The sequence below is a fragment of the Grus americana genome, chromosome 3 (genome assembly GCF_028858705.1).
Source record: "Grus americana isolate bGruAme1 chromosome 3, bGruAme1.mat, whole genome shotgun sequence".
NCBI classification, from domain to species: Eukaryota; Metazoa; Chordata; class Aves; order Gruiformes; family Gruidae; genus Grus; species Grus americana.
In genome coordinates, this window is record NC_072854.1 from 12,475,526 (window position 1) to 12,494,548 (window position 19,023).

Sequence of the window (19,023 nt, forward strand, 5' to 3'; positions counted from 1 at the left end):
AGTAAGAGAAAGTGTTTTTCAAAGGAAGAGGGGGATGAACATGCTTGAACCTGTAGTAGCTATTGACAGAAATGCTGTAAACTGTGGATCTCACAGGAGCGTTGTGGCTCTGCAATGTCAAGTTGCCTTTCCTAGTTGGGGGAAATGGCTCACAGGTAGCCACGGTGACTCTGCTTAGCCAAGTAAGCTGTCAGCCTAAATGAAAAAGCTTTTCATGAAGACTTGTAGTAGTACTAATAATACACAGACTCTATCCAGAGTGTTAAGGATTCTTCCTTAATAGAGAACATGATGCTTAGAAGCCCCTGTCAGATTATCCTGTCTTTTTTTTTTTTTAACAGGAAGAAAAATTCTTGGTTTCTTCTTTGCATCTGAACAGTGATGTGAAAACAGTTTAGATTCGATATTCTATTTTCCTGTTCTAAGGAAAGCTGTTGCTTAGCATGGATCATTATCCCTTAGGGCTAAAGATACAATAATGGGTGTCTGCTTTTTAAACTTTATATTAAATAGAATTATATTACAGGGAATTTCTGTGAAGCCTAGCTTGAGCAAGAAACCACTTTGTGAATCTATTTGCACTTTGTGAAAAAGCATGGTGTCTAAAAGATTGTGGCTCTGTTGCTACAATATCTGTACAGAGATCCCATTAAACAGTTTGTGCTATAATTACAAGCTCATGTTTGTAAGTCTTGTCTGTCTTCTAGTTGTCTGCTAAGCACATCTGTGGTAGACGTCTTTTACTGTCATTTCTGGAAAAATGTGTGGGCTTCGTGATGAGGGACATGTCAAGTCCCTAGCTGTGCATCAAGACTGTTTTCCAACAGGGGAGGCTACTGTGCTAAAGGAGTCTTATTTTGTTACTCTTGCGGTAAGTGAAGACTAAAGCCATGGAGCTGTGATATTGAGGAATCAGATGTAAGTGTGTCAGCATGGGAATAAAAGGAAAAATGCAGAACATATAAGCCTGACAGGAGACTTGACAGGACAGTGACTTTGTAGTTAGTGCTTTCCCCTCCGATAACCCAGTGGGTTAAGTACCAGCTATTCCTCAGTTTGTGGGTGCAATCTATTGAGAAATCAAAGGACACACCTATAATGTTTCACACTGAACAGAACATAAGTATGGGTGCTTTAAGTGGCATGGTTATTTCCTCATGTGTCTTAAACTGTGCTGATTGTCTCCCAAGAAATAAGACTGGTATGCAGTGCTTTCTCCAGATAGGTGAGGGGCCACTTCCATCTGCCATGGCAGTGCTCTGCGAGCACAGCGTGGGCTGCCTTGGGCAGCTGGAGCCCCCTCCCCTCTTACAGCTGGGGGGAAATTACTGTGAGAACCAAGCATCGTGAGGCTGGCCAGCCTATTTCAGCACTGTCGACTCAATTGTGGCTTCCTGGGTTTCTGATTTCTTTCTTCAAACAGAGACTTGAGGACATCATCGCTTAAGAATAGAAATGTGGTATTTACGATCTCTTGCCTAACGCATTTTCATTTCTTTCCATAAGATCAGTCAATATCTTGAGATTCTCTGTCTGCTGACAAGGGTTTAAGAGTTGTTGAAAAGCAAGATGATGCCTAGGTAAATGGTGGCTCTACTGTTAACTTTTCTAAAAACCCTTCTTAGTGCTATTTTGTAAAATAGAAGTGTTAATAGATGGTCTTTTTATGTTTTTGATATTTTGGAAAATTCAGAGATTGCCCTCCATGGTTAGACTAGAACTTATATAAAGCTTCTTGTCAGATTTTCAACAGCATGAGACACACAAAAATCCATTTGAATATCAGCAAAATCTTTTAAAGATGATATGACAGTAATACTCTCACCACCTCAGAGGTGTCTGTTTATACCAAAATTCAGGAACTGCCTTCCTGGTTTTATATATATATATAAAAAACCAAGAAAAAAAAAATCCTCTTCAAGTGTTGAATCAACACCTCTTTGGCTTTTAAGTGGATATTTTATGACCACATGCTTTTCCCTCTGGTATTTGGGATGTTATTTTTATATCCCTGTTAACACAAGTTGAAAGGAGATCAATCTTCTTTGTTTATGCTTAATGACTTCTGCAATTTCAACAGGTGAATGATAAAAGTCTAAGGGAAAAGAGAAGTCTGTTGCGATTTCTTTTTATAAGAATATAGGAACAATAATGGAAATGTACTGCAGACAGTTATTTCCACTTCAAATAAATGATGGTAAGTCAGTGCTACAAGAAGCCTCATTATATCTGGTCACTGATAGAAGCGCAGAGCTCTTGTTTTTACTATAGTCTGTAATCAGTGACATGGCTACTATTTTAAAACTGTGTGCTGCTTTGGTGATTTAAAGCAGCTGCAACATACCATTAACTAAATACTGAAAAATTAAGAAAATTTGGACTTAGTTTCTGGCCCAATTAACTTTCTCTTTTGGTATGACTTTGCTTTTTGTTTTAAATTTCAGTGTTCTCAGTAAATGCTATGCACCCCTATCCAGAAGAAGATATATTCTGACAACCTAATGATTTGTGAAGCTTTGGTTCAAGTTTTGGCTTCTGCCATGAGTCTATTTGAGTCTTCAGCCAGTTATTCCCACATAAATGCTGTTTCCATTTGTGTGTGTGAGTCCAGAAACATCTAAACACAGTGCTTCCTAGATTCCCAAATCCCAGACAGACATGTGCTCTGAAAGAAATGCTTTAAAGCAGAGGTAAGCTGGATCAGTCTCCTTACAGTACTTGGCGTACTGATGAGAGCAAGCCTAGGCTCACGTTGCTGTGTAAAGAAGCAAGTCAGGAGCTTGCTCAGGGAAGGGGTTCAGATGGACCTAACTTCTATAGCTATTAAAACCAAGCTGCTTCATTAGGAGCTGGGACTTCTCTCCACAACTGAGTTTCCCATCTGATAAATGCAATAATAGCATTTGTGGTTGTATGGCAGATAAGTTGGGGAGTACAAGTCAGTCAGATACTAGCTCCTTAGAAGCTGGAGTCTATGTATATTCTTGTGGTTTTGTTTTTCTTTTTTTAACTTGGGGTTGGTTGTTTTTTTTTTTTTTGGGGGGGGAGTTGTGGGTGGGTATCTTTTGTTTTGTTTTTTAGCTACTACCAGGCAGAGCTGGAGGGATGGCCCCAGCATTCCTAGGCAGTGGTTGGAGCTATGGCAGCTACCAGATAAGCAGCTGTCCCAAGGAACTGGCTGAAGCCCTTTTGCAGGAGGCTTCCTTCCCCCAAGCACACCTACGTGCAGCCCAAATGTGTAACCATAAAACCTCTTGGCACCTACATGGTGCTCCTCAGCATAGAATTTCAAAGTGCTGCATGTGTGTGGGTGGGTGGCCCTGGGCTCCCCTCCGCTTTGGGTGCGGGGGGTGAGCTCTGCTGCTCACAGAGCTGGGGCTTGCCTGGGGAGCTTCTTCCACATGTTATCCTTTACCCACTGGGGAATATTCTCTCCAATGTACTTTTCCCACCAAGAGTGAATTTGGCCCCCTTGCCATCTTCAGGGTGTTTATCTAGGTATTACTGCTGCTGGCAGGCAACACACTGCTGCACCCTTTTTACAGGGTGGGTAGTGAAGTTGTCACTGTCCTGAATTCAGGTGGAAAGCCTGCCCTGGAGTGTGAAGCTGTACAAATCTTCTGAACCCTAGGTTAATATCCTACCTACTGTGCTTCCTCCTTTCTAAGGTGTGCCTTCTGCTAATTAAAGCAGCATCATATACTTCCAGCCCCACCAGAAGAGCCTTCTGGTCTCTGAGGTATGAGCGGAAACCCAGAGCCTATTCTCATAGTGGTGACAGCAGCAACTCCTCCTTCCAGCAGCACCAGCTGCCTGGCTGATGGCACCGAAGGAGTTAACTTTGTATAAAGTCCATTGTATGTAACCGCCTGCTCTGCCCTGCCTTGTTCTTCCCTAATAAAAGGCTTAGGATGGGTGCAAGGAAAAAGGAACCTTCTTTTTCTCTGACTTCTGAACTTTTAAGGATTTTGTCTCCAGGATCATATCTGGTCTGCCCTCAGCAATTCACCCAGGGTGGGACAGCCCCGAACATAAAGAGCTCTTCAGAAAAGGAGCTGGTGGCGTCCAGCTACCTCACCTATGATTTGATGCCCCTCACACATCTTTTCTTTTGCCTTCAGCCTGCCTCACTTTTTTTTTTTTTTTTTCTGGCCCAGTGCAAAGTGTGGGTTTGTTGTGGTCTGGGACCACTTGTTAAAAGGCAAAATATCTACTTGTTGTGTGCAGTAACCAGTTCTGGGAGCAGCAGGATGGTATAATCATCTCACCAATACACTAAGAGTGAAGGACTAGTAGTTCAGAAACCTTGTTGTATCTCAAGCCTTTTCCTGAGATTCTAAAATACATTTCAATCAATTAATCTTAAGTGTTCAAATATTAAATAAAGGATGAAGAACATAGCTGCTGCCCTTTCAGCTTTATGACTGGTATGACTCATGGAGTACTACTTCATGTACTACTTTCTTGTGTGAGAAACTTGTGAATGCAGGAGAAAACTGTTGTGATGGTTTCTTTAGTTCCTGTGTTCGGCTCTCCACATCAGTGAGGAATTTCGGTGATGTAGTAACCTGGAAAAGGGGGAGAACTTGAGACAAGAAGAGTTGATTTCATTGTCTAGGACTAACCTCAGTTTACTCTCCTGTATCTCTGTCTCTTTAGTGTAGTAAATCCTGTCCCTTAGGCAGGATGTAATTTAATTCCTCAGCCATGGACTTCCAGTGATTACGGGACTACTACTTTAGCTTTATCTTCCGTGTAGATTTTTAACATATTAAGAGAAAATTCTTCACTTTTTGCCTCAATTCTATAGATTATTATGGTGTTGCTATTGGAATTCAATAAATCTTTATGGACTTTAGATGGCTAGATTTCATACCCTCAAGTGGGGGAACTGGTCTCTTTCATAGGAATTAAATATCCTAAATTCAAAAGGGTATAGGAAAGGCAAAAGGGGTGGAACCTGGACTGTGTTCCATTTTATTTAAAAAAAAAATAAAATCCAACATTATTATCAGCAGTACTCATACCATCATGAATAGAATTTGGACTATTTCCTCTGGATCAGTGAAATGTCTATGCCAAGGGTAAGAATTACAAAGGGAGGAATTTAGAGACATGTTCTATGTCAGGCAGAGCAAGAATTCATTTCTTTCCAGAGGGAGAGAAACAAACCTGGTAGATCCCAGGAGATCTGGATCACAGGCAGGCACTGAACCTACCTATGCTTCCTGCTTGTACATCTCTGTCACTTCAGTCACTTTTTCCTCCCTCATGTGCATGTGCAAGGAGAGAGCCCCTGAAAGGGGACAGGTCTGTCAGTACCCACAAATTAAACAGGGTGAGAGTTCCACGTGTTCTAGGAAACCAAACTCATCTTGGACACGGGCTTTGGTCCTATTGCAGCACAGGGGGTGATTTAGGGCAGACCAAGGCCTGTTCCCTGAGGTCAGCTTAGATGTGGCCACATCATGCTGGAGGTCAAAGTATTTAAAGGCAAGGCAGTGGCCCCTGGGCTTCTGGGCCAAGAGCGTGCACAGGTAAGGTCTAGTTCACTGTCAGAGAAGCACTAAAGTGTCCTTCTGAAACTGAAAGCTTTGCCTCTGTGGTTACTTAGAGCTGTTGCTCCATGTTGGACTCGCAGGGAGGCAGAGAGGAAATCTACGGGCACCTAACAAGCTATAGCCCTGTGCTTTCAGGGCCTTCAGCTGCCCCTCAGCCACTTCTCAAATCTACAGGGTACCTCCTGCTGGGCCACTCTTTCTGCAGACAGCATTACTTACCTTTGTCTATGAGCAGCAGCCTTCTGAAGCCATTAGCTATCAGTGTCTTTATTTGTACATGGGTAAACTGAGGCAGCAATGCTGGATGACCAGCCAAGGTCATAGATAAACTAGCAATAAAAGTGGATCCTTCCAATTCCTTGTTCCTCTGCTTTAACCATGACCCTGTACGCTTCCTTAGCTAAAGACCTAAAAAACATAGTCATTACCTGTGGTTTCAGGTGTGGAAGATTTGAGGAACAAGGTTAAAAATCTTCCTAATTTATCAAACCGGTATACTTGTGAATAGTGACAGTCTTTAATCAACATCCCAATAGCAGGACTATTTTCTTGTGCATCTGCTAGTGGGTTGCCAGCGGTAGTGAGCAGGTGCCCCTTTACAGCAACAATGAGAGTCTTTGAGAAAAGACTCAGGATCAAGCTTGCTTGTGGTTCTGTGCAAGATCCCATGGGCAACATACAGTTTCACTCCCTTGAACGTTGTGAGGACCAAATTCAAAATGTAATCCAGACTGACCTTGTCTATGAGGCTCTTTACCTCCTCGGATCTGGACCAGTGGCACAGGCTTATACTGAGGAATGCTATGCTGATGTTAGTGCTGCCATCTTGTATGTGCATAAAATTTTCTCTAGTTTGACAATTTTATAGGGCTTTAAAAAGTTATTTTACCCTAAAGCTTGTGAGAACTCTAATGTGGGTTAAAACAAAACCAAAGTACATGGAATATGCTTAAATGCGGTTACATCTTGAGTGACAGTGCTACCTGCATAACTTTAAATGTAGCTGCTTTTTTGAGACACCGATGGATTTCACACTGATTGCTCCAGTGTGCACAGACTGTGTGAGAAGAGCACTGAGTCAGCTTAGGCTGAGCCTTGGAGAAAAAAAAAGTACAGAGACAACTGTATTTCATCCCAAACAAAGAGAAAGAGGGAAAGAAATAGAAGAGAAGGATGCAATAAAGTTTTAGCTTTGCAGTGCTCTGCTACAGGCTGTATCCACAAACCTAAACCATCTGCCCCACGCAGACATGCTGATCTATCCATCTTGCTGAGACAAGCCTGTTACCTCCTGGCTGCTGCTCTCTTCATGCCTTACGTTTGTCCATGGAGAAAAGGTTAATCTAACCTAATTAGCTCCCCACTACTCAGCCCTGGGTACGTTGCTGGCCTCAGAGCCAAGTCTCATGAATCAGTCTGCAATGAGATTTAGAAAGCAACCGGGTTTTTTTTGTGGTGTGGTGAGACTCGTGTGATACCTGTCAGATGAAAGTCAAAGTAATTAAAGATTAAGACTATGTCTTCATTTGTTTGGGTTTTGGAGGGTTTCATGCATGTGTTTTGCAGGACTGGTACTGCCTGTAGGAAACAGCTGATCTGACAGCTTTTCGTAAGGAGATGTTATGGTTACTAGAGCCCTCCCAGGTTTTAGTACACCTTGAAGACAAAACTTTGATCTTTTTGATACCTGAATCAATTTATTTTATGTCAGAGAGAAGGAAGAGGAGAAAGATAATTCAATCTAATCTTATTTGTTCTAGCAATTTGATGTAAAAATGTCTTCCATAATTAATCAGACATTGAAGCCAGGAGGTTTTATACATTAAATACAGAATTATTTTATGTTTCTGTATATATTAATAAGATTAACAGCAATTTACCTATACAAAATGTCACTTTGCTTATATTTCATTTCCAATATTTAGCGATCATTGTTAGATTTTACTTATCTATCAGTCAGATATATAATACAAGATGCAGACTATGACACTGATATTTATTTGTTTACGAGCAAAGATGATCTCACTATTATTTAGTTTCTTGACTTTTAGGTACAGTGGAAACATGGATAAATAGACAATACTTGAACTAACTATACATGTTCTTCCTTATCCTAATATTTAAAGTGCCTACAAATCAATACATTTAGTATTCCTATAGTGTTGTCATTTACTTTTTTAAATTTCAGTTTAAAACCTATTGTCCTTATTAAACACCAGATCAGTCAGAACAGTGATAATGTAAAATCCTAGGAAGATCAGTTGGCTTTTCTTTTTTACTTTTGTATCAGACTAGGTTTAATATTTCTCAGAAGCTTATTAAAAAAAAAAAAAAAAGACATAAAAAAGCAAAGAGCAAGACTTCTGTCTCAGCAACCTGCAGCTCAGGTTTTGAGGCAATCCTACATCACCTTCCAGCATCGTGTCCTACGTACAACAGCAGCCCTCCTCTCCCTCCCTCGCTCCGTCTTCCTCTCGCACCCCGTGCCACCATACTCTGGCGAGGAAGAAATTTTGCTGGGTTTTTTTTGTTTATAAAGACCCTGAGTGTGCTGGGGCGTGTGTTCCAGGTGGGGTCTACGCCCGCTTGACGCTGTTGAGGAGCTCCGTCAGTTCGCTGATGTACTTGATGGTGTACTTCAGGGTTTGTATTTTGGTGAGGGGCTGTCCCCTCTGGCTGTAGATGGGGGGCAGGTAGTTGCGCAGGGTGTGGAGCGCGTCGGCTAGGGTCCTCATCCGCAGCTTCTCCCTCTCGCTGGCCTTCCTCCTGCGCTGGGCGGACATCCTCACCTTGGTGCCCTTGGGCAGCCGAGCCTGCCCGGGGCTGGGCAGGTAGGCGGGGGGGAAGTCCACCAGGCTGTAGCCCACCAGGCTGCCGCCGCTGCTGCCATAGGGGGTCTCCGCCGCCGGCGGACAAGGGGACGAGGAATAGGATTCGAAGGAGGGCGTCGGGGATAAGCTGTGTGGAGACGAGACGGGATGCAGCTCGAAAGACCCGGCAGCACTTTTCCAGTCCCAGGACGATAAGCAGACGGAGTGCTCTGAACCCAAAGCGTCTTCCATGTTTATCAACGTCTCGTGCAATTTATCCATGCTGGAGCAGCGCTCGGGAGAAGCAATGCCCTCTGCCCGCCAGCAAAGGCTGCAGCCGCCGGCTGCCGAGACCTTTTTATGATGGAGGGAGGAAAGTGACAGAGTGGGAACGCGGGTTTGGCGAGAGGAGTTCAAAGGAGCGCCACAAGTGCTAAGATGGAAAATGAACTCCTGATGTGCTAGTTTCTTCTCAGTGATAATTATCAACCTTCAGCTAAAAAGCCTTTAAGCTAACAGGCAACAGCAAGAAAGGAGGAAAAAAAGATTATCTTCTTGCAACTAAACCAATTAAGACTGCGCATCCACGTTTAACATTGCGCTAGGGGGATAAGTGGTGAGAGAGGAAAAAGAAAATTGACCATTTTAAAAAACAATTTACAGATGTAGAATTTAAAGACAACGACTGCTAACACAAACCCTGAATTTAAGCCATTGAGCCTTTATTTCTGTGTAACTGAAGGCGATGGCACTACAGCAGTGATGATTTGATCCGTGCTGACTGCTGCTGAAGTAGTTTCTCATTATCTGCATCTTAATTGTGAAAGTCAAAAACTGTTTGTTAGGTTTTGTGTGCGTTACGGCTCTGTGGATTTCTCTTCTCATGAGATTGCAACTTCTCTCTGTATTGCTTTGGTTTGCAACCTGCAGTCTGTAGATTCATTTGCTGTTTTAAACCATGACTGGGAAATAAAAAAGGAAATCGGTAATTGTAAACAAAGGCAAAGTCCCATTTAAAAAAAGAAATAGGAAAATGTAATTAAAAAAAAAAAGTCTAGGAAATACAATACACAGTGTATAAACTTTGGGCCCAGACAAATGTTATAGATAGAAACTTAATTCAAAGTAATATACAGGTTATATGCGTGTAAGAGAAGACTAGAAGCTGCTTCTGTAAAATTTTCTACCTCTAGGAATCCATTCTTTTGCCAAAAAACCCCTTTTCCAGCCCTGACTCAATGCAACAGTGAAGTTATACGTTAGGCAGTTCGAGTGAAAATGTATATCCTATAAATTAATATCATTAATAATGAGCACTTTTCATCTCTAGGCTTCAGAACAGCTTACAGTGGTGATTAATGGTCTCTATTACTCTGGGGAAAGGGATAAGCAGAGGCAAGGAGTAACTTGCCCAAAATCACACAGCAAATCATTAGGAGAGCCAGGAAAACTGTCCAAAACTTCTGAGTTCTGCAGTTCTACTGAGCAGCTTGGCTGCGAGCCGTGAGTTCGTATCGGCCCATAATAGAAGCAAAATCTAATATATAATGCAAGAGGGGGAGAAAGAGTGCCAACCTGGAGGAAAAAGAAAAGTAGGATTTATTTTAGAGATTCCTTCTTTGTAACAACCTCTGTGTGCACCATAATCTGCTCTGAAAAGAGGGGGAATGAACAGCACAGAGCTGAAGCAAGCTAAGCTTTCTGGACCACGCCATTTCTTCCTGGCTGTGAAACCCTCAGTACAGCCACCCAGAAAAAAAAACAAAAAAAACAACAAACACCCCCCCCCCCAAACCAAAACAACAACCCAATACTCATCATAGTCATTAGAAATGCTCTTCTGAATTTTTGTGGGTTTGAGATCAAAACATCAGGAAGCTGCTTGTGGGAGACTCACTGATTTTATGCTGAGATGAATAAGAAACAAACAGAAAGTGAAGGATTTTAGCATGAGACAGTTTGGCCACGATGGCATCTACCCCACACAGAAACTCGGGGCACCGAGTTCACCACAGTCAGGATTGCTTTGGGATTTATGGTTACCCAATCGTATTCCGAGCTCTCCTTTACTCCTTCTTTAAGGAAAATGAGCTGAAACAGTCCTAAGAATCACAAAATCAACTACAAATTAAAATTAAGACAATATGAACGACATATTTGCTGCGACTTCAGTGAACTGAATGAGTTTCATTTTTATTTTGCTCCCCATATTTGTGTTTATAGTGCCTTTTCCATTTGACATGGACCCTGCTCTTATCTTATGTCGTTCCCTTTTTTTGATAAACACAACAATTAAAAGTCAACAAATAGACAAAAATCAGGAGGGGGAGGTGGAAGAGGAAGAATTTCTATCAGGGTGTGCCAAGAAAAAGGAGCTTGCAAATATATGTGTGCGTGTATAAATATATTAAAAATACACATATTGAGCATATATATATAAAAATTGTTCTGCTCAGCAGTTTTGATTTTGGAATCAAATTATAATTAAATGCAGTCAAATTTAGGAGCAAAAATTTCAACAAGTCACTTTGCTGACTATAAACAATGCATGCTGTCAGTTAATTTATATCTCTAATCTATGGGTAAATCATAGAAAGTGTTGCTCAGACCCCAGCGGGGAAAAGATTTTGTGTATGTCCAAGATATCATTGCTATAAATGACAGGTGAACACAGTCAGATTTCATCTCTGTATTCTTATACATAGGAATTGGGATGAGATTAGGCAGGGAAGAGTAATGCAAATTATAGCAATAGCTATATCTTTTCTTATATCTTTAGAGTTTAGAGCGACCAAGGCAGGATATTAGAATATGTGGACAACTGCTCTGGTTGCATGAAAAAATCACTGAATTTATAAGCTTATAAATAATACAGGGTTAATGATCATACTCAAAAACTGCCTTGCAGTTGTGTTTTTCAGTTTTGAGAAATAACCTCCCATTTGCACCCACAGCCCCCAGGTTCCCAAAACGTACTCGCATGAAGTGTGCCTCAGTGTTGGCCAAACTGAGAAGTTACGTGAGGTCTCTCTCCACAGTCCCTGTATGATCCATAGCCTATGTAAGTCAACAGTCTCATGGCACTTCTTAGCTGTTCGTGGATTAGTTAGTTTTGGATAGCACTATGTTTCCACCCACAAGTATGAGAATCCTCAGGTAGGAAATTATCTTGCAAAGTAGGGACAATTATACAGGCAAAAATTACTGGAAATGGTAGAACAGTTCACAGTCTTGTTTTAAAAAAAAGTACCATCCAGAGGATGGCATGGCTGCAGGATGGTTATTTTTCTATGCCCTATGACTGTTTGATGAAGACCTAAGGAAGTCTAGTCTTTCAGGTGGCACCTTCCTAGAAGGTAAATCCAGGGGGAAAAAAAAAAAAAGTCTTTGCAATCTTTATTTTATTCTACCTCTCGCAAATTTTAGGAATTCCTTTTTTTGTCTGTCGGTAACGTCAAAACATTGAAGGGTAGTGAGATATGAGGCTAACACTAGTAAAATACAAACTGACACTTAAAAAATGATAAGGCATTTTCTGCTTGACTGATATTTTTGATTTTCAGTTCAGTAATTTATTCTGCAATATAAAGGCTAACATCTCAATCTTCAGGTCCTTTAAAATGAAAGGTTCCCTGCTCGTATTTCTGAATTCATTACAGAAGGGAGGAGAAGCGTGAATGCATGGAAGGAGCAAAAGTTTTGTCATTTTAAAACCCCAAACATCCATGGAACAGAAACTTTTTAGAGCTTCCATATGTGTCTGATTCAGGTTTTAAATTAAAAATAAGTCCAGATAATTGCTGTCAATAACAAGTATGGTAGATAAATGCATTTTTTGTGTATGGTTATTTAAGGACTGATCTACATTTTTTTTCTAGAAAATATTTTCACCAACCTGTGAGTTTGGTAGGAGAAGCAGACATAACAATAAGTAAAAAATCATATCAGATGGGAAAAATGCAAGCTGAAACAGAGTAAAAATGGATAAATGTGTTTCAACAGCACTAATCCCATAATAGTCAGCCTCCTTTCCAATTAGGACAGAAGTCCAGTCTTATTTTATTGACAAGAAGCAGATCATACTAATATCCTTGTAGAGCGCTTGGACAACAAAGCCTCATCTTGCAGTTTGTACCATGAAAAAATATCTGTCCCCCAAAAGCTTTTAACGTCACTTCACCTCTTACTTAACAAGAGGTTTCCCAAGCATTAGCTGCTCCTCCGCCCACTCGCTGCGGAGGTGGCTGTCACCATCCTGCTTTGGAGAGGCGCGGACGAGGGGTCAATCGCCTGTATATAAAACGTGGAGCGAGGAGCTGCAGGTCTCACTAACTTCAGCAGACGCAGCAGGTGTTCAACACTTCTGAAAAATCGCGTTGAACACCTCGGTTTACACCCAAGCTGGCAATAAAGGAAGGAAAGGATCCACCACATTTGTTATCCAGAGTCACATTAGCCACCAGACGATGCTTCTCTCCTTTTTAAGGCTTTCCCTCAATTCCGATAGATGCATTCTTTTCAAATGAGTGCGCTTCGAGCTTTTTTTTCTACATGTGGAAGATGGTTTAATCTGTGTCCTATCTCGACTGAAATAAATAAGACTTCTAGGTAAGAAAACTGGTCAATAAATACAGACCTTTTTTTTTTTTTTAGGTCAATATGCCAAAGAATATGGAAGAACATCCAGCTACAATTCCCAGAGGGAAAGAAGGCAGCAAGTGAACCAAGACTGATCCTGGGTTCAGCCCTGTGAAAGGCAGCTCACAACCCTTACTATAATCAATTGAAAACCACGTGTAAATTGGATGTCTAATTGTTATTACTACCTTTGGCCAAACAAACCTGTGGCTAACACAAGAGAAAATGTCTTCCTTTGTATTAAGACCAGAAATGGGCTAGTTCTAGTGTTGTTAAAAAATCCTACCATAAACATTTAAAACCTTTAATGTTCTCAAGGACGTAACTCCAAAATGCCAAACTAAGAGCCTGCTCGTGGAGAAGAAACAAACAAGTAAGTATCATTGATTTCACCGGGGCTTTGCATACTGACAAGCATCTCTCTGGCATTGCCCTGGCAGGATCAGGACCTCTCTATTTGCTTCACATCCTCAAATGTGAGTATTTGATCCTCTAAATAGTGGCAGTCTCCATCGACTGACAAGTGACATCAGCTCCGCAATTCATTTAAAACATCTGATCTCCAAGCAACTGGCTTCCCAGATGAAAAGGCCTATGTGTGGAATTTACACCTACCCACCTTTTAAGTAGGGAGTTTATTACCTAGTGGTTTTCAGCTGATATTTAGGAATGTCTTTTTAATACCCCTGTTAACAGAAGTTGAAAGGAGGTTCGACTATGTGGTTGGTCTTTAATGTCTACTCGCTACTTCAGCCAGAAGGAAAGGGCAAAGCTGGGGGTGGAATGAGAGCCTAACGAGGTTCATTTTGCTCAGAAAATGAAAAGTAACAGATATTATAACATTAATAGAAGCTGTTTCAGTAGGAGAACTCCATTATCATTTACTGCAGCTTCATTGTAGCAGCTTTCACATTTGGTTTCAAACAAATTTTGTCTACTGTAATGAAGTTGATGGTTTTCAGTTTTTCATGGGAGAGGTGGAGGGCTACCTGCTGCAAATATTTCAAGATCATCAGCAATGCCTCCTTTTCTACCCAAAAGCATACATTGAAATCTAATAAATGATACAGTACCATATAGTTTATCTCCAAGTGTTTCTTTTACTCTCCCCATGAACAGCTTGATGATTGCTTTTGCCGTGTGTGCTAGTGGTTTTACAGGGCTTTTTAAAAAAACTGAGACAGCACCTAAGGGTCTCAGAGGAAGTTCAAGGTTTGTACTCTTGCTTTCCTGCCATTACAGTGGTCTTTCGTGCCTTGTGCTCTACATGGTTCATTTTGCAGCATGATGAATTTTCCAAAACTAGGTAAATCTTACAAGAAATTCCAATAGCCAGGCAAATTGCTTTAAATCTCAGTTGTGACTATTTCGAGCTGGGCTGCATAGCTGAAGCTGGGTGTTTGTGAAGGGAGCTATTTTTCAATTGCCGTGATTACGTTTCAGCTCAGGCTGTTCCTTTTCATCCAGCAAACCTCCTCATCAGTATCTACTCGTCTCTTCCTCCTCCGTGTCCTAGCACTGATGTGCGGAATTGCTGCGTGCTGCTAATAGAAACCATGTTTCATCTCGGTGCTAAATGAAGTCATGCTCTGGGCACAGCCTGCAGTTCAGTTTAATAATTATAAAATGGATCAATATTCTGGGTAAGAGACAACATACAAGTGTTCGATTACAAATTTTATTTAGCTCTTACATATTTCACATTCTGAAATAAAGTGCAGCATGCCTGTTCAAGCCACCTTTCACAAGCACGTGGTTAACCCGCGGGTGAGGACCATTGATTTTAAATTGCAATCATAAATTTCTTGGCAAGTTGCTAAATCTTAATTTTAATCACATTCAATCCCACAAAAAACAAGTCTGTCCTTCAGTCTACTGATGAACATGAATGGCATATTAAGTTTGGGTTTGGGTTTTTTTTGCATTTGCTCTGAATGCTTCCATGAATTTTGCCTAACAAATTAAACTCCCTGTTCTAACAATCCCATTAATACCTTTGAGTGAAATAGTTCCCAATTTTTTACAGGTAAACTTTGCACATACAGCAGGTTTTCAGATTATATGAAATCAAGGGGAAGTGGTTAATATATGGCAGGGCAGAGCTGCCATTCAGAGGGACCCGGATAGGCTGCAGAAATGATCCGGGAGCAGCTTTGGGAGGTGCAAGGAAAGCAAATGCGAACCCCTGCGCCGGGTGGGATCATCCCACGCAGCAGCACAGGCTTGGGGTGCCTGGCCAGGAGGCAGCTTCTCCGAAAAAGACCTGGGGAACCTGGTGGGTTGACAGGCTGGAGCAAGTCCAGAGAAGGGTCACCAAGCTGGCCAGGGGGCTGGCAGACATCGTGTACAGAAAGAGGTCCAGAGAGGTGGGTCTGTCCCGTCTGGAGACGAGAAGGCTCAGGGGAGACCTTACTGCTGCCTGCAGCTACCTGACGGGAGAGCGGAAAGGAGAGCAACCAAACTCTTCACCGAGATTCACAGTGGAAGAAAGAGACAATGAGCATATCAGGTTCTGAGTCTTACAAGCCTTTGACTTTTCCATGATTCATTTGTAGGTTTCCCACTGTACTTCTGGTGATACAAGTCACCGATATTTTTCCTGCCTAGTTGTATTTTGGACAGTTGTGTTTGGGTGACAAGGACATGGCGCAGAGGACTCTATTCTCCACCGCTGAAGACCCTGGTCTCTTTCTTTGTCTCATGATCAGCTTTTCCACTGCCTCTCAATTTTTCTACCTCTAGCTTGTCCCATCTATGACTAAACATTATTTCTTTTACTCTTTCCCTATATTTTCTTTTCCTTTTTTTTTAAGGCTTCATCTATTTGATTTTCAGCCTCTTTCTCATTCTTTTTTTGTGCTTCTTGATACTGGCAGTAGAACATGATGCCTTTTTTAACATTCCCTGCCCGTATAAATCATACATCTCTGTCTGCTCAGTTGCATGGATAAAGTTCATGTTAGAAGTAGGAAACATTTAATTATCCACTTGAAACAAGCTTTTCAGGAAGTCCAAAGCACGGCACAGGTTATCAAATAAATAGTTACAGTATAGTTACAGTATATAGTTATAGATGGGGGCTCAGTGAAGGTTGTAAAGTTGCAAGAAGTCATTTACTTAAGGCCACTGTTGTTTAGACAACTCTTCTATTATTTTCATTTCTATTTTTGAAACACACGAGAGCAAAAAAACCTAAACTCCTACCAGGAAAACTTAGGTATGGGACAGTAAGTCAAGCTTATAAATCTATGAGGTCAAACAAAGAGAAGGTAAAAATGTAAAACTAGTGGGGGAAAAGGGATTACTAATCAAATTGTTAGCTTGCCTTCACTCTGAGAGCCCATTTAACTGTATGCTGCTGGCCACCCCGTCACTCTGATGAGGCACAGACATCTGGTTTGCGCCCTGCCTACGTTCCTGCTCAGTTAAGGGTAATTGGTATGTGTAAAATCAGTGCATGCCTGAATAAGCAGGTAGATCTTACAACAGTGGGTATGCAAATCGTGAGGGCAGCTGGTCCTGGCTAAAATTCTGCTCTTTTAGGGTCCAGTTTGTTGCAAACCAGGGAGAACAGTAAAGTGCTGCCCGGAGAAGTAGCACAGTCACATGAATGGGAAATCAGGACACAGATGTCCTGTTCTCAGCCCTGCTGCTGACATGCATGATCGTAGAGACCCCCATCTTCTGCTCCTGCTCCCCCACATCTCTCCCTGATTACAGGCTCTGTCAGGGGAGCGATCACCTCTCTGCGAGATTTTTCTACGTGATGCCCACCACAGTGGTCAACTTAAAGCTCGTGATGCTGCACTATTACAAAATACTGTAGAAAATGGAGACAGGATCAGAAAACAATTAAATCTAAATTCTCCAGGTAATATGGCTTTAAACCAGTTGAGCCCCCAGAGAAGTGATTTCTAAAGTAAATACTGGCAAATGGATTGTAGTTAAAAAAAAAAAAAACGAAACTTCCATTTTCCTGACATTGACCTGCCCTGTCAGGCTGGGATGCACATTCATCAGTCTCCTGCTCTTATCTGACATCTGACATACTCTGTGATGAGTTGAAAGCAGAGAAACACAGATAGATAGTGCTCTCTTTTGAAGAACAAAATGTACCAGGAACCGAAATTTCAAGTACATTCAGGGTGAGGTTAACTCTTAGCTTGAAGGAGCATCTTTTAAAAGAGAGGGAAGAAAAAAAACCAACCCACTATTAATGTGCATATAAAGTAAGCTAACATTTACATAGTCCCCCACTACTTTCACTATACCTCAGACAATGGCTAATCAATACTCATTACATAGCTTTAAAAAGGCTGAGTATTCCGGGGTGGTCCCACATAGAACGTACAGCCTGAAGGCAGCTATTTGGCCAGACACCTCGGTCCTTGGTTTTCCTGAGATCAGACAGGCTGTCCTCCTCCAAGGAACCTAGCAAGCCTTGTCTTCTTTCAGAGGAAAAGGTCACTTGGGAGAAATATCATTTGTTCATGGCACAGGAAGGAAACTCATGCAGGTATTTTTTAATTAGTAAACCCAGCTTACCTTAGGAACCAAGTCTGAGATAAGAATGAAATGAGCCCCTGTCTCACAGACCTGGAATTAGCCATTATCATCCAGCAGAGAAATCAGCCGGTGATATTGAATTTTAGACAATCATGAGCGATACAATAGTCCTGCTTCAAAAGTTCAGCTATGATCCTCCTGAATCCTGTGACTCCTTACTTATTTTGGGATCAAACAGTAAACATTAAGAACATCCTTTATATATTTTAGATTATATGCTTGATTTTGCTCATACATGTTCATGGTGTCAGTAACACCCTGATTTTTTTTCAAGGCTCTCTCTTCTAGCCCAAAGATAGCTCTTCTGCCCAGGGAGTTAATTTTTTTCTGTCTTTTCACCGGTTTTCTTGTGGGTTTTTTTTTTTTTTCTTTTTGTGTGTGTGTTTTTTGGGTTTTTTTTTATTTGTTTGGTTTTGGGGTTTTTGTTTGGTTTTTGTTGTTGTTGGGGTTTGGTTTTGTTTTTTTTTTTTAATAACAAAGCAAAGATTTAAATAATATTTAAGAAATGACTCCATGGCTGTCACAGTCTTTTCTCAAGTTCACTTGGTGCCAAAATTCTTGAAGTGTCCTACAGTGAGAAGTTCCATTTCAACAATGAATTCAAACCTACAGAAGAAGCCAACCTTTACAGCTCAGTGGCCTTTACATCAGACCCTGTATTCCATTAAAATCTCCCATGAGGACTTTCTCTAACTTAAAAGAAACTCTAATGAAAGAAGTTCAAATGTATTTTGTCTTGCGTTATATAAAGGCCACTCAAATTCAGCAACAGAACACAAATTGTATACTTATATATTCTAGTGTACCTCTTCAGAGAGACTCTCAGAGCTGCTTTTGCTCCTAGATCTTCCACCTGGTAAAACTGCATGTAGGTGTCCAACCAGGGCTACAATCACTGGAGGGAAAAGATCAAAGGCCCATAAATGTGTCAAACTTTCAAATGCAAATCACCTGCCATAGCACTGCTGAGAACAAATCCTTCATTATCACTATTCTGTGAAAGGCCTAAATTAGCCTGAATTGGCTGAAAAGAACAAGGAAAAGAAAGTCATTTATCTTCCTGTGAGTTTTACTACCTTTAGATTTATTTGGCTAATGGTCCAATAGCCCACTAATCAGAATATCTGCATAACAAATTCTTCAAATGATCCATAAATAAAATATGTGATCACCTAATGTTGCTATTAAAGTTAAACTGAGCTCTGTGACAATAGGTTATTAAAAGAGTCCTTACAATAAGCCACTCTTTTTAATTGCCAAACTATGAGCTACTGTGATTTATGTACTAACCATTATCAACTGGCTTCTTAGCCTGAATTACATTTAGGGGAATTTTTTAATGTGCACTTCCTAAACTGTATGTTGTCCAGATAGATGCTATACTCATCCTTATTTTAGGCTGACATTATTCTGAAAACAGAATTACTTTCTTAAAAGGTGCTATGTCT

General features: G+C 41.1%; 1 protein-coding gene across 1 annotated transcript; it reads right to left on the reverse strand.

The window, feature by feature from the left end:
- Window positions 1–8,137: 8,137 nt before the first annotated feature.
- On the reverse strand, window positions 8,138–8,653 carry MSGN1 (mesogenin 1). The gene has a single exon (XM_054822306.1). The coding sequence runs from the start codon at window positions 8,651–8,653 to the stop codon at window positions 8,138–8,140; it is 516 nt and encodes a 171-aa protein (XP_054678281.1).
- Between the last annotated feature and the right edge of the window lie 10,370 nt (window positions 8,654–19,023).